The sequence below is a fragment of the Oreochromis niloticus genome, linkage group LG5 (assembly GCF_001858045.2).
Source record: "Oreochromis niloticus isolate F11D_XX linkage group LG5, O_niloticus_UMD_NMBU, whole genome shotgun sequence".
NCBI classification, from domain to species: domain Eukaryota; kingdom Metazoa; phylum Chordata; class Actinopteri; order Cichliformes; family Cichlidae; genus Oreochromis; species Oreochromis niloticus.
Window position 1 is genome coordinate 24502425 of NC_031970.2, and position 16858 is coordinate 24519282.

General features: G+C 40.1%; 2 protein-coding genes across 5 annotated transcripts; one reads left to right on the top strand and one right to left on the bottom strand.

Annotated features, from left to right (window-relative positions):
- Positions 1–12593, bottom strand: pmela (premelanosome protein a). 4 transcript variants are annotated; one of them, XM_019358983.2, is made up of 15 exons: positions 12574–12593; positions 8419–8602; positions 8174–8298; positions 7818–8057; positions 6551–6646; positions 6321–6467; positions 5833–5967; positions 4290–4451; positions 3904–4188; positions 3092–3820; positions 2830–2991; positions 2346–2448; positions 1746–1951; positions 1552–1642; positions 1–578 (listed from the first exon to the last, which is right to left on the bottom strand). In XM_019358983.2, the coding sequence occupies exons 4-15, from the start codon at positions 7870–7872 to the stop codon at positions 428–430; spliced, it is 2322 nt and encodes a 773-aa protein (XP_019214528.1). In that variant the 5' UTR covers positions 7873–8057; positions 8174–8298; positions 8419–8602; positions 12574–12593; the 3' UTR covers positions 1–427. The 4 variants fall into 4 exon arrangements, with proteins under 4 accessions (XP_019214528.1, XP_025763133.1, XP_019214527.1 ...); XM_025907348.1 differs by lacking the exon at positions 12574–12593 and adding an exon at positions 12462–12483; XM_019358982.2 differs by lacking the exon at positions 12574–12593 and adding an exon at positions 12416–12460.
- Positions 12594–13277: 684 nt separating this feature from the next.
- On the top strand, positions 13278–16623 carry cdk2 (cyclin dependent kinase 2). Its single transcript, XM_003441494.5, has 7 exons — positions 13278–13742; positions 14358–14435; positions 14542–14662; positions 14773–14943; positions 15118–15219; positions 15303–15506; positions 15743–16623. Exons 1-7 carry the CDS (start codon positions 13627–13629, stop codon positions 15845–15847), a joined length of 897 nt encoding a protein of 298 aa, XP_003441542.1. The 5' UTR covers positions 13278–13626; the 3' UTR covers positions 15848–16623.
- The last annotated feature ends 235 nt before the right edge of the window (positions 16624–16858 follow it).

Genomic DNA, 16858 nt, shown 5'->3' on the forward strand with positions numbered 1-16858 from the left:
TGGTGATAAAGTTCCATTTTATTAATTTCAGGGTATCAAATGATGTTCAGTTATACATTTTCTCTCATTTATATTGTAAAGACATTGAATGGAAATGTGCTAGTATTGATTTTCCAATAGGTTCAGTATATGTAGGCCACAAATAAGAGAATATGTTAGGACTTCTCTAAACTATCAGGTCCAATTAATACAAATATTATGGGTCAAAATAAATATCAATTTCCACTACAAATGCTTGAACACCTTAAACACACTTTTACACTTCCACAGTGACTCCTGATTCCTACATATCTTGTACATGGGGCTCATTGGTTCTGGTTTAATGGCAGAAAGTTACAGTGTCAGAGACAGTACAGACAATATTCTGTTTATAGGCGATATGTTAGCAGATATTGTTGATGTTGAGTGCATTTATTAACGACAGTATTCACACAATCCTTCCCTGAAGCAGTGGACGGCTCTCTCCTGGTGACTGTCTACTCAGCAAGTTCCACAAGAGCAAAGGCACTGATGTTACTGCAGAGATGCCTCCATTATTAGCACGGTCTTCTCTTAGCGGCTGGTACTGCTTGAAACGCCTGTTTAGAAAAATTGCATTTACAGCAATCTCACTTAAACAATCAACAATCAACATCAATCAGGAACAAACTGACAACTGTCTTTTCACACTGTCGCTAACTTGGGTTTAACTCCCCCCCCCCAAAACAAAACAGGTGGTGGGTCTGACTGTTGAACTGATGCTAATTGGCTAACAACTTGTCAACCAGACAGATATTCCTCCTTTTTGGAACATAGTGTGACTAAGATTTACACGTATACATAAATTTTTATTAAATATGGCCCGACATGAGCGAAGAAGCCCATTAACTCGGCAAGAAAGTGTTTGCAGAGGTCAGAACAGGAAACTGTTTTCCCATAGACTTCTATAGGACTGGAAGTCTTCGTGTAACCACAGCTATCGCCATCTGGTGGCCTTCAGAGAGAATGGAGGTTTAAGGCACTTAAGCTTAACCCTGCAGCGGTTTCATTTTTCTGGTTTTATAATGTCTGTGGGCTGCTCTCAGTCTTTGTGCCAAACTCAGCTAACACACCGGGCTGGCTATGGCACTTAATGTAGGAGACAGAGACCCAAAGTGGGTCGAATCAGTTTTCTTATCTAATTCTTGCAAAGAGAAATTGTAACTTTATAAAATATTGTATGATTCCACTAATGAAGGTGAAATTTATACTGGATATTGCAATATATGATTTATAATGCAATAAGCAGCCACTAGTGATGTTCCAAAAGAATCTATCCTTGGGCCTTTACTCCACCTATAACTGTTTATGCAATATTTAAAATGTAATATGAATATTCAGTTTTCCTGGTCAGCTCGACATCTCTTTTTAAATTAGGAATGTGTGGTCATTGCATGCATATTGATCCATGATTCCTTCGTAACATACAAAGAAACAAATATTCTATATAAATGTACATAAATTACAGATATATGGTTAAAATAATTTTTTTGCTTGAAGTCATATCAGTATTGTTGACTATACAAAATTTACCTGTACATCAAACCAATACAGCAGACGACACAGGCGAGAACCATAACACCGAGCACCGTAGCAGCAGTTCCAGCTGGTGAACCACCGGAGGCTGAAAATGAAGCACGTAATGAGAAGAAATGAGAAATGAGAAGAAACAAAACCTGTAAATTAGCTAATTTTAGTTACTGGTTATTGTTTTTCCTTTTACTCACCTACTGACACACTGACTCTTGCACTTGCCATGGCAAGACTGACATCATTAGTCAGAGAGACATTAAGGCAGAATACTCCAGAGTCATTGAAGAACTGACGAAGGATCATCTGACAGTCTGGAGAGGGTGAGGCTGCATTACAGATGGTTTGCACCGGCGTGATACAGTCAGCATCAGAGATAACAGTGCAGACTTCACTTGGCAGACTACAGGAAGGAGAGATTGAGGATGCAGAGATGTTGTTGCAAGGAAAAAAATGAAGACTTGATGTATTAACTCTATAAAGATAATCTACTAAACAAAAAAAATGACACATAACAGTCTATTATGATAGTTTAGGTTTGTTGGACTGTGTTGATACTATAATGTTGTTGTCTGTAAATTTGTACATTGATTCATTAAAGTGGTCAGTTCGAGTTCGACAGGTGTTTGGATCGCATGTGTTTTGAGTTTTAATGAGAAGTCACAATGATTAGAAACTTACCTCACTGAATGTTTTCGGTTTGAGTGCAGTGTGAATAGAGATAGTGTTTAAAACTCCAGACTAAACTAAACTTCTATTGAATTAGCTTGTGCAGTCTTGATGAATGTTTTACTCACCTTCCCTGACAGGAAATAGTGACGTCCACAGCATTCTGATCCAACGCCGTCTCCAGTGACACAACGTTGGCCACCTGTACAATCTCAACACTTTCGATACCCTCTGCAGGTTTGAAACAGGATGAAAGAGAGATTTTAATATTACTAAAATTCTTTCTGTTAAAGCATTAGTGTCATGTATAGTATAGTAACCAAACTTGCACTGCAACAAAAACTATTTTTACTTAGAAAGTGGAGAAAAAGTTAGAGAGGTGATGTTAAGATGGTCTGGACACGTGCAGAGGAGAGAAAGTGGACATACTGGGCAAAAGGTGTGGAATATGAAGCTACCAGCTAGAAGGAAAAGAGGAAGACCAAAGAGGAAGATCATGGATGTAGTGATAGAGGACAAGCAGAGTGTTAATATGACAAAGGAGGATGCTAAGGATAAATGTAAATGCAATGTAAAGGGTGCAGGCTAAAGAAGAAGACTGTTGTGACTTACGAACAACATCGACAGATGTGGCGAGGGAGCCATAGCGGTAGACCATACAGTCAGCTGTCAGCTCTGGTGCTTGTCGTTTAGCCACAACGAGGGCAACCTGAGCTGGATCTGCTTCCATTTCAATCTGAACCTCACCTTCGGCTGGCGCAGCCTCGTCTTCAACTGCTCGTGGAAAAAAAACAGAGGATTGTGTTAACAGTTCTGTTAGAAGAGGAATCGTTTCCTTTCTTTATGGGTGTTTGAATTTACAGTATGTGCTCACCTGCAGCAGCTGCAGTAGCTGCAACTTCGTTCTCAGTTTCCACTGCTTCCACTTCTGCATTAACTACAGCTTCTTCTACAGCTGTGGGCTCAGTGGCAGCAGGCGCAACAACATTATCAGCAGGGGCTTGTGTTTCAGCTAGCGCAACCTCTGCAGCAGCAGTAGCCTCTACAGCTTCAACACCATCTGCAGCTTCTTCCTCTGTAGCTCCATCTGTGATGGGAGCAACAGTGATGGTGTCAACCACCTCGACTTCTTCTCCTTCTGCAACAGGGGCAACTGAGGCAGCAGCAGCAGCAGCATCAATCACAGCTACATCTTCAGTGGCAACTGTAACCTCTGCAGTATCATCTGCAGCAGCCGTATCAGCATCTGCTGGCTCTTCGGCTCCTGGTGCAACGGTGGCAGCAGGGACCACCTCTGCATCAGCTGCCTCCTGCTCTACCTCTGTGGCAGGAGCAGCAGTGTTGGCGGCAACAACGGCTGTATCTATTGCTGCAGGGGCCACCGAGGCAACTACCACGACCTCTGTGTCGGCATCAGCAGCCGCTTCTCCATCGTCTGTGTTTGCGTCTGCGGGCTGCACAGAAGCAGCCACTGGAGTGGCGTCTGAGGCGACAACATCAACAGCAATTGTATCTCCTCCTTCAACTGGGACAGCAGGGACAGCTTCCTGGGTGGAGGCCATAACAACTACTGCTGGGGCAGCAGAGGGATCAACAGGAGCGGCTGAAAGAAAAGCACAAAGCTGCTGAGCTAAACAGCATACATGTAGAAGGTAAAGAGTAGACTGGTGAGTTTTGAGATCTCACCAGCAGTGGGGTTTCCACAGTTATTGGGGATGCTCGCCATCAGAACCACCTGAGGCTTGAAGGTCCCAGCTGTAATGTATGTGTGTGTGACCGTGTGCTCCCTGGAGATCAGAGTTCCTCTGTTGTCACCAAAGTCCCAAGTGAAGCTGATCTCTGCGTTGTTAAGGTACTGGCTGGGATCGTGGATGTTGACGGTAAAGCCAATAGCCTGGTTCTGGATGAAGTTCTGGTCGTTCTGATTTACATCATTGATTTGGGCCAGAGATATGGTAAATGGAACCTGGTCTAATGAGCAAAAAACAAAGAGCTGTCATGATGAAAGCTCTGAAAAAAAATACAGGATCATTTCCCTCAAATTGGAGCTTAGAAACTGTTTCAGTGTTCACCTGTGATGGTGAAGACTGTAGAGGCATATCCGAGGGGGATAAACCTGTTTCTGCCACGGCAGTGATAGATGACAACTTCCATGTTGTAGGAGCCCAGGGGAATGTTGTCTGTACCGATGGTGAGTGAAGAGGACGGTCCATCTGCCACCTGCCAGTAACGCCCTAAAACACAGTCACATTAGGGTGATTTCAAGGACAGTAGCACAATAATCAGTGAAGCCTGACATACAGGGTGGGGTCGACCACATAATCTGCTCATGATGAACATGGAAAAATGGGAAGCACTTGGTCCAAAATATCACTTGTTTCAAATAATGTTAATATCACAACATCAATTTTTTTTAATGAAAACATTTAAGCAAATCATTTCCCATGACCTGACTGATACAGATGAGATAAAGAACAGTCACATATGGTGAAGACTTAATTTTTTACATCTATTAGTAATCATTTATACTTAATAGCCGTCACCTTCATCCCAAAGTTGTGGAAATCTTTGGTTACAGCAGTTAAAAAATAAAGGTAAGCACAACAAACAATTAAGTAGCTTAAACAAGCAGGTATTATATGAGGTATATGACTGAATATGATTTTACAACTCCATACACAGTTCCGTGTATGGAGTTGTGAAACCATGCAATGGTTGTGTAGCAGGCAGAGAAAGGACCCAAATGTAGGATTCTGCAGACAGACGTCAACTCACTGGCAAATAGCAGATATAACGAAAAGTAAAACTGTAAAGTTGGAGCAAGTCGACTGAAAACAGCTAGGATGAAACGTATGGTACTAGAATGTAAATCACTTCATTAACATAAAAACCCAAAACACTGGTTCATCAACCCAGGAACCATGAAACAGTTTCCTGAAAAATTGCTTAAAAATTTCTGTTTTCATAGTAAAAGTTGTTGCACCTGTTCTTACTCTAATCATATGAAATCCCATTATGCCATTTTTGTGTTTATTAAATTTTTCTCCTAAGTTTTGCTAATCAGAAAAAAAGATAATAAAGATTCTGGGATATTGCAGCCTCGTCATTATGGACGGGCCTCTGGGGTCTGATAAAGTCCCTGTGCCCCCTCAGCAGAGTTCTGCTGATAGACTTCGACTGTAAGTGAAGTTAGCAAAAAACAAAACAAAACATATTGCTATCAGTTATTGCAGTGCGAGGAGGACACTGAGCAAATGGATGGAGGTCAGACTTTGGGATGTACCCCTTATGTTTCTTTGAAACTTCAAGCATGACCATACTCAAAATTTCCAAAACAAGAGTCAATGTGTTGACGATATTCCATGCTTACACTCAACTGTTCAACTGTGTGATGAGTTCACTGAAGCGCTCCGGCACCTGGGGAAAAAAGCTCTTGTTGGTCTCCTGCTTTGCCTCTGAAATCTAAGAAGTATATTTTTGCACTTTTATAGCTGTGGCTACATCTCCTTATGAGTGTACTGTGCGTATTTGGTTGATCCCTATGCCCCTCTGTCAGAGTTGGTAGCCCGGCCAGTTCGTTTGGTCTGTCGCAGAGCCTGTGTAGCTGTAACTTACCCCATGTTTTCCACACAAACACATAGTGGGGCTTCCTGTTCTGGCTCCTGATGAAAGGTGTGCCGTTGGGGAAAACTCCGGTCCAATCAGTGTCCTGGTCTGGATACACAGCCTGACCCTCCTGATACTGTTTACCTGACACAGATAGTAATCATCAATTAAACATGGAGGAAGACATATCTGGTACATTACAACTGTAGGACTTTAGTTTAACTATTGAAAAAACTACAAAATTGGTTTAGAATAACTTGGCTGTGACACTGTGCTGCTGCTAAGCTCTTATGGGGTGATTTTGAGAAAAATAAAATAATTGCATGTTATGAACAGTAAAAAGTTCATATGTTCCAGAACGAACAACAACAACAACAATAATAATAACAACTTTTATCATGGAGTGAAAACAATTTAGAAAAGGTTCTGCAAAAGTTAAGTTGCTAATATTACATCTATGGCCTCTACTTTAAACCCCCCTTGGTAAGGTTTCCTACCATCGACGGTGCAGTTATTTGCCCAGACCACCTCTCCGCCTGGGAGCACCGTCTGGTTTGGTGGGAAATTCAGATTAATAGTGAAGCCCGCTTTTGCTCCAGTCAGGGTGGGGGCATCATTCTTGAGATCGAATGTTACGTTACCACCTGAAAAATAACAAGTCTTGTGAGTTAGGGTCTTATGATCTTAAATTTTTTTCTTTAATGAAAAGAAAAATCAATGAGCTCACCCAACCAGCAGTTTCTGAATCTTGGGTCTCCATCATTCCACACCGGGTACATGCGTGAATTCCATGATCGATAACGAGTGAAGTGACTTCTCTGCCCTGTAAGAATTCATTGAAACTCTTTAGAAAAATAAATGGCACCATGCAGCATGTGTTATTCTGCCAGCTCCCACAACTTTAATTATGCCCATTAAATGTAGATACACATTCAGCTCAACATTGTAATCAAGTTAAACTCCTGTGGCCTTTTACATTTTAGACATAATTCTAAGTATGTATATATTTGTCAAGATACGGTGCAGTCTGCTCATGTTTCTTGGTATTGTTAAGGTGGAGGGGTGTCAGGGTTCTTGGCAGTGGGAGTCACAGGACCTGCAATCCCCCTCAATCCCTTTCATGTGACTATCAGCTGAGCAGCCACATCAGTAATCCCAGTGAGAGGAATGAGGGCTCCCAGACACTGACTCACTGCCCTTTTCTCCCAGATAGCGATGTGTTAGTGAATATGAAAAAGACACTCTGATATCTTTTTAGATATCACAGCCTAAAATATACCCACAGTGACATGATTAATGATTTTCAGAATTTAAAAGATAAAAATACCATTTTAGATGTTATAAATCACCTTTGAAATCCTAGAAGTCTAAAGTCATTAATCAAAATTGGCATAAAACATAGTGTAATGGTAGGAAATTGGACTGTGAAAATGTGTTTCTGGCACCTCCTTTTAACATAATGCAGAGTGTGCTGGCATGAAACAAGCGTTAAATAGCTATCCAAAGAAAAGCTAAGCTTAAACAAGCTTGTAATTGGTGGACAAGAAGAAATGTGTTGATTTACTTCAGTCACAGTAATCCAGAGTAATCACTTTGCCTCTGCTGGTACAAAGTTCATGCATCACACATAGCAAATCACTCTGTCTTAACAAGAAACACATATTTAGCTCCCCAAATACTGTTTTTTCTTTTAATCCCATCAGGTGATTAATATTTTTTTTAATTTATTTGTGGTTTTCCTATTTTTCTCTTTCATAAAAGTGGGCAATGAAATCAGTATAATTCTCGCAGGCTAAAAAAACAACCTTAAAAAGGTGCTTTTAAAAGCCATTACCTTTTTTATCTCCTTATATGATTTTTTTTTTAAGAGTAAATATCAAAGAAGTTACTTTCTTCTTCTTCAGAGGTATATCTTTAGAAGAAAGAGGTATAAAACACACATTAAACAACATTTTGGTGTTCGTTCTTGTCTGTAATTTTGGATGTATACTCACTGGTTGCAGATATTGTAGTAGCAAATGCCAAAACAAGCAGCACCAAAGTTTTCATCGTGTGTTTGGTTTTCTCTCCTCTCTGAGCCCTGATCCTCGCCCTGCAGTCCTGATCCCCAACTCAACTCCCAGAGACTTAACAAAAGTCTCCTTACCCTCTTTAAGAAGGGCCTGGACCTCAATTACCATAAAGTTTCTTCTACCCTCTGACATCACTGGGAGTCTGCAAATTGGCACCTCCCCCTTTTTAGGAAGAGTAAGTAGAGTTTTATTAGCTTCAGTTGTATTTGGCAAAACTGTGGCTTTTATTCATAACTTTTACCATTGATAAAGTTGTATTATTACATTTTTAATCTTACCTGAGCTAGCTGGTTTATTTCCTTTGAACTGTTGTAATTGGAGAGCCTCATTTTAGCCATATTTCATCACTTGTTTTTTTCAAATTCTGCTTGTTTAGTGTCAAAAATCTCCAGAACTCAAGAAACTGTACAGAGAACATATTTGTGGATAAAATGCATGTTAACAATTCACATCCTTAAAAAGTGCATACTGGAAAAATCAATGGATCCTGTCTGCACATTGTAAATACAAATGTTTGCAATACCTGTTTCAGGATGGAGTGTGGAGAGCTGTGTGCGAAGCTTGATGCATGTCTGTGTTTGACATATGACCTTACAGCTATGTGGGTATGGGCATCACAAGATGAGTGTGTGGACTGCAGATCAATAGCATCCTTTTATTTCCTCTGTATCCCGGTGTTCACCTCAGGCTGCTGCAGCTCAGAGAATCTGCAGCATAGATGACACACCCAAGCTCAGCTCTCACACGGTGCAGAGTTTCATGCAGCAGAGGATCACGAATACTTTTGGCAGAAATAGTAGTAGTACGAGTTACTAAAAAGAAACAGCTGGAGGAAAATTTTGTTAGTTTAATTTAGTTTAACTGCCAACAAATCAGTAACATGATTGGGTATAAAAAGCGCATCTTGGAGATGCAGAAGGACAGTGGGAATAGGAGAAAAGTAAGTTTGAGGCCAAAAATCAGCAGCACTGCATTAACAACATGATCCTGTCATGGAAATAACTGCATGAGCTCAGGAACACTTCCAGAACTCATTGTCTGTGAAGACATGGCCCAGAAATGCTGCCAATGTCTCTGGGATAAAGATCATTTAAAACTGACTGAGGCAAAATTTCAAACTGTTCCGTAGTCAGAGGAATCAAGATTGGGAAAATCTCTGGACTAAAGAGGAGACAGATTTTTTTCAGTTTAAACAATTTAATGTTTTCAGTTTTAATTGAAAATAAAATGTGAGTTTATTAGATCTGCAAATTTTCTAAATTTGTTTTTATTTTCATTTTTTTTACAGCTTTCCAACTGAGGTTGTATTTCATAAAACTGTTAAAGAGGAGGAAAAACACTTTTCAGACTAATTTATTACTTATTACACACAAAATACATTCAGGTATAACATGAAACATGTTAAATCAGTAAGAAGGTAAAGTGTAAAATGACTGCTTCCCTGCTTTTAGTATCACCCACTTTCTAATTTTCCATTTTCAGTTGTTTTATTAATTGTTTGTTTGGGTTTTTTTTTTCTTATTTCCACTTTGTGTAAATAAATTCTTATACTTTATACAGAGTAAACTTAATACGGAGTCATTTTGACAGTGATGTTCTCTCATGCCTGTGAGACTATTCAGGCTGCACTACATGTGACCCCTCATGTGCTCCTCAACAGAGTTCAGGAGGAGAAAAAGGCCTCACACGGAGCACCTGACTTAACATACCACATACCATAAATAGGCTCATTTAGTCTCTACTTTTTATTATTTTAATAAATTTGTTCCTGGGTTTCGGAGAATTTATGGAATTAACACAGAACCTTGTTTCGTGAAATCTGATCATTTTCTGCACAAATTATTTGACATTATAAATATTTCTCAATTGCACTTAACAACAAGGCCTGTAAAGCCTGGAATCCTCAAAAACTATTTCAGCACAATCAATATAGAGTGTGTCAACAAAACTGAAGTCAAACAGTCACACAGGCTTCTCTTTTCACGCACTATTAGAAACTGAGGGATGTGATTTAGAACTGACCCCAAACCAGATCAATAAAGCCATCTGGTATATGAAAAGTACCAGACTAGACAGTCAAATCAGTTCATGGCCACAGCAGCCATCAGTAGTCATTCAGCGTGTTCAAATGGCTTAAAACAAACTCTCCTCATTTTTTTTTTTCATCGTTTGTATTTTTCCACTAGACTAACACAAAAAGAAAATTTGCCTAAAGAGAAACCTCAAACCAAGGTAAACACGTACAGCACAAACACAAAACTTCCACTGACACATGATGGAGCATGTAGTGCAGAACAATCAGCAGGCTAATCTGCTGTATACAGGACCTGCGCCAAGGCTGCTCATGATTCACCATCAGATTATTCAGGCTGTGGGAGATCTCCTGACAGGAAACTTGCTTCCTAATTACCTCTGTCCACACAGATTATGAAACCAACTCCTCTAAACTGCAGGGAGAACGGGGAAAATCTGAATCCTCCTCCAGACACAGAAAAATATTCAGACATGTTACATGCGTCACTTTCTGTGGATCAGTCGTAATTTTACTAATGAGTGATCAGAGAATAAAAATACTCTCATGAAATGAGAACTAACATCTTTGCCGTGCTGAAAGACGTCACTTCACATATAAATATGCAACGTGGAGACGTGTTGGGCCTGCGGGCTTCGATCATGTGCAGTACTGGAATGAATGCTTTCTGTGTCTCTTAGCACCAAATGAGGGTGTTTCTTCATGCCGCAGGGGGAACCTACTGACTTAAACACAATTGCGGTTAAAATTTCAGATCAATATTGACCTTCTTTAAAGCAGACATCTGGCATACCAGAGAAGAACACGGGTGTTACCGATAACATTAACAATGAATGTGTGTCTTTCAACAACTCTGCAGCATAATCATATAACACCAGATTAGATCTACTACTATTTACACTCTTTACACTCATAATTTTGCTAATGTGATAAATCAAAATACTCTTACCATCACTAAATCCTTACAGATTTAAAGGTTTGTGACATTGGCACTGTGAAATAATCACTACCAACAACCATGCCACATTTAAATTCACTTTACCCACCTGTTTTCCTCATTCTGATGTCTAGTTTGAATTTCCGCGGGTCGCTTTGACCATGTCTATGTGCCCAATTGCAATGAGTTGCTGTTATGTGATTAGCTGATTATTTATTTGCATTAATGAGCAGTTCAGCCTGTTTGCCGAATGAGGATGATGGTGAGTGTATAGCTCTATATAACAAAGTATTGTATTTGACAGACCTGTTAAAGTCTTCCATTATAACTTTATCACAGCCAACAGGTGTAATTTAAAAAAGAAAGGGTACTACTTATGCCCTGGTTAGAGGCTAGCTCAGGGTTCCTTGTTGTTCACAAACCACAGGCAAGCTTTAACTGGTACCCAGCAGGTCATTTTGGCCCCTGAGGTGAAGAAAGTGTTAAATCCAGTTGCCCCTTTGAAAGAACACAAAGGATCTGCAGGTGGACACACATGACCAGACCCTTTTCAAAGGTATTATTTGAGTACACATGTGTCCTATTACACTGTTGATGCTGCACTGCGTTGAGGAATAATTGCTATATCAGATCCATCATTATGTCTGTTAGTTTAGTTTTTCAATCAAAACAGAGAGCAAGAGAAAAACAGTTAAAAAACAGAACTTGGAAAGCATTGCTCCATAATCCAGTGGGTCATTACAAACACATCCTGCCACTAAAAGGAGCAAATTGTTCTTCTTTTTTTTTCACTCTCACTGTGTTTGAATAACTTAGAAAGTAAAACGTCTTAGGATTAGGAAAACAGCTTTCTAACTTTTAAAATTGCTGTATGCGTGGCCATAAGATGCAGAAGAAATATTATAGATGTGAAGACAACTAATGTTTTTATTATGCGAAACACAATGTTGCTCATGCTTTTTATTTTGCATTGGATTGTGTATATGTTTGAATAATTGATCATATTTGTGCAGTACACATCTATAAAACTGTGACTTGTGGCTAGATTCATAGATAGAAAGACAGATTCATGAAATAGTATGCCTTCTGTACACTTTATAATCTGTTCTAGTCTTTCCGACTAGTGATGTTCGATTCGTGAACGAATCGTACAATACTCGAGAATCACTTTACTGACTCGTGAATCATGATTCACAAGCACAACTGACTCACTGACTCATCCCTGTTGCTGTTAGCGAACTAATTCCATTAGTAGAAATATATCTAGCTTATAATTAAAATTGTGGGGAAAAAACCAACAGCCAGTTTCTTAACAAAAACATTTCTGCTCTGAACTGGAAGAAAAAACCCTGAGTAGAAGCTCACATCAAGACAATAGCTCCTCAGTTCACAGTAGCATCGCTCAGCTAGCATGCTAACAGCACATTTGAGTTACTCACCCCCTCCCTTGCTGTGCTGAATCATAGCATAAGCGAATAACTCAGGACTCACTAACCCCCTCCCTCCTGGCTCACAGCTCAAATGAGTTGAACGAATCACCGAATCACTCACCCCCTCCCTTGCTGTGCTGAATCATAGCGTAAGGCGAATCACTCACCCCCTCCCTCCTGGCTCACAGCTCAAACGAGTTGAACGAATCACTCACTCACTCACCCCCTCCCTCCTGGATCACAGCTCAAACGAGTTGAACGAATCACTCACTCACTCACCCCCTCCCTCCTGGCTCACAGCTTCTTCTTCTTCTTCTTGGTTGGCAACCAATGTTGAGGCGCTTTACCGCCCCCTGGCTCACAGCTCAGTGGACATTTAGATGAGAAAATATATATTTGACACATTTAAGGATAATACCAATAAAATAAAATAAAAATAAATAAATGTTCCCTTTAGAATTTTTTTGCTCTTTTTTGCTCTAAAGAAAATAGTTGTTTTCTTTTACAATCATTCATCTTAGCAGTAGGATTTACATTAGAAGAGAAACAAATTAAGTTTGAGTGAAAATATACACTTTTGCACTCTCTGGTAAACTGACTCAGTGACTCAAATGACTCAAGAAACCCGATTCACTTTGGTGAGTGAAACTCGATTCAGTAAAAAGAATCGAATTTACCATCACTATTTCCGACGTAGTTTACGTATAACGACGTCGCCGTCCAACCATGTGACCTGTGAGGGTGTTTGTTAAGTGTATCCTTGTTATCCCGATACGACACCCCTCTATAGCACGACTTGCACCCTTTTGTTAAACAGAAGCTAAGAATTTAAAATTAGCCGATAAAAAAAATGTTTTAAAATTATTTATTTAATCGATAAGAGCAGTACCATGCATAACAATTTTTCAAATAGGACTCAAAGTGAAAAGCCTTTAGACGACCGCCCACCTACACCTATCGGTGTGTCTGGAACACAAAAACGAACGCCTCCAGTGTAACGCGGGAAAGGCTGTTGTGTTGCTTCTGAGTTTTTTTTTCAAACGAGACGCCACCGCCGCGCGAAACCACACATTTTACGGATATTGTTATGAACAGCGTCTGCAAATGACCCTTTCTTTTGTTTATAGCTACTTCGCGCTGACCTGAGATAGTTTATCCTCAGTCAGAATTAAGTCTTAAACCTGTGGCGCGTGCGGACCGGATGAAGAAGCCTTGAGCAGCAGTTACATGGTTATATGCGAGGTTTGCCTCAGTAGCTACCCAGCAGTCGTTAGCTTCGACACAAAGAGCTAAAAGGCTAATTGCCGCTTAAAGACCTGCGTTTGGTACGAGATGGACTCCTTTCAGAAAGTAGAGAAAATTGGAGAGGGCACGTATGGGGTGGTTTACAAAGCCAAGAACAAAGTGACGGGAGAAACTGTCGCTCTGAAGAAAATCAGGCTGGACACGTAAGTAAACAAACTAATGTTGTTTATCCTCGGGTCACCAGACTAACGTTAGTTTTCAAGTTTTACTGTGCGTAAGAGTTGATGAAACTAGTTTACCCACCTCGTGGCTCCATCAGGGCGTGACTGCTTCATCGGTTAACTTCCTACAACCACACTGGACATAAGGCGCAAAGTCTTCATGACCACAGATGGAGCAGTCCTTACATAGGACATCTACATAACCTTACAGCTCATATGAGCTTGTTGTGTTGTATTAACGTGTAACTTGTTATAATATAAAAACATAATCCCTAAATAACAGTAAAGTGTCCCAAAGCTAAATCATCATCATTTTCCACAGGCTGCATAAGAAAACCTTACTGAAAATTCAGATGTGCCATTAGTCAAAGTTGCTTGCTTTTTGTGACCTTTGTTTCAAACCAGAGGAAGCTAAATCATTGACGTGTCTTATCTTTGTGTTTGCTAATTTGTAAGGCGCACTGCTTAAAGTACACAGAGTAGTGCTGTTGTTTCTTTCAGCTTTCAGGACTTGATCAGCTGTCAAACCGCCAGGATACTAAAGTACATGCTTTGCTTAGATAAAAACCTGTTTCTTTTACTGTTTGTTCATTTCAGGGAAACAGAGGGTGTACCAAGCACAGCCATCCGGGAGATATCGCTTCTCAAAGAACTCAGTCACCCAAATATTGTCAAGTAAGTGCTTTATGTTACAGCTATGTCTAGATCATGCTTGCAGTATTCTTGTTTTACTTGTTTGATGTTGCTTTTCTAAGCCAACTTACCTGTCAACATGTTCCAGATTACGCGATGTTATCCACACCGAGAACAAGCTCTATCTTGTTTTTGAGTTTCTTCACCAGGATTTAAAAAAGTTTATGGACTCCTCCTCAGTCACTGGTATCCCACTGCCTCTAGTAAAGGTAACCATCACAGCAGATTTGAATTAATACTTTCAGCAGTTAATTCTGCTAAGAATTGTACTCTGGAAGTCAGGCTTGACTCAACCGAGCATATATTGCTGTGTTTGCAGAGCTATCTTTTTCAGCTGCTGCAAGGCCTGGCTTTCTGCCACTCTCACAGGGTTCTCCATCGAGACCTGAAGCCCCAGAACCTCCTCATCAACGCCCAGGGTGAGATCAAGCTGGCTGACTTTGGCCTGGCAAGAGCCTTCGGAGTACCCGTCCGCGCATATACACATGAAGTAAGGCGTTCACAACCTACCTAAGTAAATGTTAGAGTTATAAAATTATAAACGGCTAGAACTCCAGATGTGCTTGCTCTGCTCTCATGTGGTCTTTACTATGTAGGTTAATGGCACCTAAAATTTCTTAGCTCAGTGCATGCCACAACTGTTTGCTCCTGTGATGTTTTTCAGGTGGTAACACTTTGGTACAGAGCCCCAGAAATTCTCCTGGGCTGCAAGTACTACTCCACAGCCGTTGACATCTGGAGTCTTGGATGTATCTTTGCTGAAATGGTAACATACTTTAATTATTAACAGCAAAAAAGAAAAAGCTCCAAAGTGAACAAAAGACACCAACCATGTCTCCCTGCCCACAGGTTACCAGGAGGGCTTTGTTCCCCGGTGACTCGGAAATAGATCAGTTATTCCGAATCTTTCGTACTCTGGGAACGCCTGACGAGACCGTCTGGCCCGGAGTCACATCCATGCCTGACTACAAACCAACCTTCCCCAAGTGGGCTCGGCAGGATTTATCAAAAGTGGTGCCTCTTCTTGACGAAGATGGAAGAGAACTGCTCGGGGTGAGAACATTTCTGATTTATTAGCACTTTTATTATATATTCATGGCCAAAGACATTGGTCCTCTATCTGCTTTGCATATCTAAATATTTTCTCCTGTGAAAGTGTCCCTTTCAGACTAGAGAGTTGAGGATTGTGCAGCTTGAACAGTGTCATGAACTCCATGACTTGTGTTAATTTTTGACTGAAGCACTTGGCTGTATTCATTGACTGCTTTTCCTTTTTTTCAATCTTACAGGAAATGCTGAACTATGATCCAAACAAAAGGCTGTCTGCCAAAAATGCTCTTGTGCATCGATTTTTCCGTGATGTCTCCATGCCACTTCCCCACCTCAGACTCTGAGTCGTGCAAAATAACAGGCTCTTTTAATGCCAGCTATATCTAAGCAATAAAGACTCTCCATGCTTCAGGTTCATGACTCAAATGGACGGGAAAAAGTGGACACTACAGAACACATTGGATTCTTCAGTAACTAAAACCAGCCCTCGAGAAGCAACTTGTCGTGAGAGTTTCACTGTTTCAATGTATATCATAATTTTGAGGATTTAAGTGTAATTTTCAATATAATTATTTTGCATATTTATATGCAACTTGTCATATTTGAAGTATTTATGATGGGCTTTGAGTCAGCGCAGGTTAGGTAGACCCATTCTATTTGTATACCATTATAGTTCCAAATTTTAATGGTATGTTGTCTTTAGCATGTCCATCTTGAAGTAATAGGTTAGAATTAAACGTGATCAAACAAGTTTGTGGGGTAGTGCAAATAACGGTGGCTGAGCAGCAGCTGATTACGATGTGCTGAAGTTGTCGCAACAACTGATGTGAATCGGTCACAACTGAAACAAGAGAGATGAGATGAAAGCAGTGGTTTTCTAGGTTGGTTTGAGTCCCTGTTATCGTTAATTGATTTTAAAAGTGCACCTTCATTTTATTACTGGTGAGATTCAGGTTTAATGGCAGGATTACTCAGCAAACTCAGTCGGGTATAAAATTGTTCCAAATGTATTGTAATTCAGATTTTATGTAACTGTTGCCTCCTTTCTTACTGTCAATTTTAAGCTGTTTTTATAAATGTTTATTTACAGTTTGGAAAAAATAAACTTGTCTAAATAACTCTTACTGGTTTTATTCATGCATTAGTTGGATTCTGATGATACTATATTTCTTCCATAGCATTATAAACTCGACCAATTTTTATTTTGGATGGGTCAGCGAAATCTTACACTTCGAGACAGATGTAGAAGTTTTACCAAGCGCTTTGTAAGACTCAAATACCAGAGTCTCACAGGCCGTCTGGTTGTGAAATTATTTTCATGCTTCATTAAGCTTTGGCCAGTTGAGCATACAAGA

Coding starts and splice junctions, on each gene's coding strand:
- pmela (XM_019358983.2), bottom strand. CDS start 7,872: ATGAAAACTTTGGTGCTGCTTGTTTTGGCATTTGCTACTACAATATCT. Junction 5,968..6,320: donor AAATAACTGCACCGTCGATG/GTAGGAAACCTT, acceptor TATCTGTGTCAG/GTAAACAGTATCAGGAGGGT. Junction 2,992..3,091: donor AGCTACTGCAGCTGCTGCAG/GTGAGCACATAC, acceptor TTCCACGAGCAG/TTGAAGACGAGGCTGCGCCA.
- cdk2 (XM_003441494.5), top strand. CDS start 13,627: ATGGACTCCTTTCAGAAAGTAGAGAAAATTGGAGAGGGCACGTATGGG. Junction 13,743..14,357: donor AAGAAAATCAGGCTGGACAC/GTAAGTAAACAA, acceptor TGTTCATTTCAG/GGAAACAGAGGGTGTACCAA. Junction 14,944..15,117: donor TCCGCGCATATACACATGAA/GTAAGGCGTTCA, acceptor GATGTTTTTCAG/GTGGTAACACTTTGGTACAG.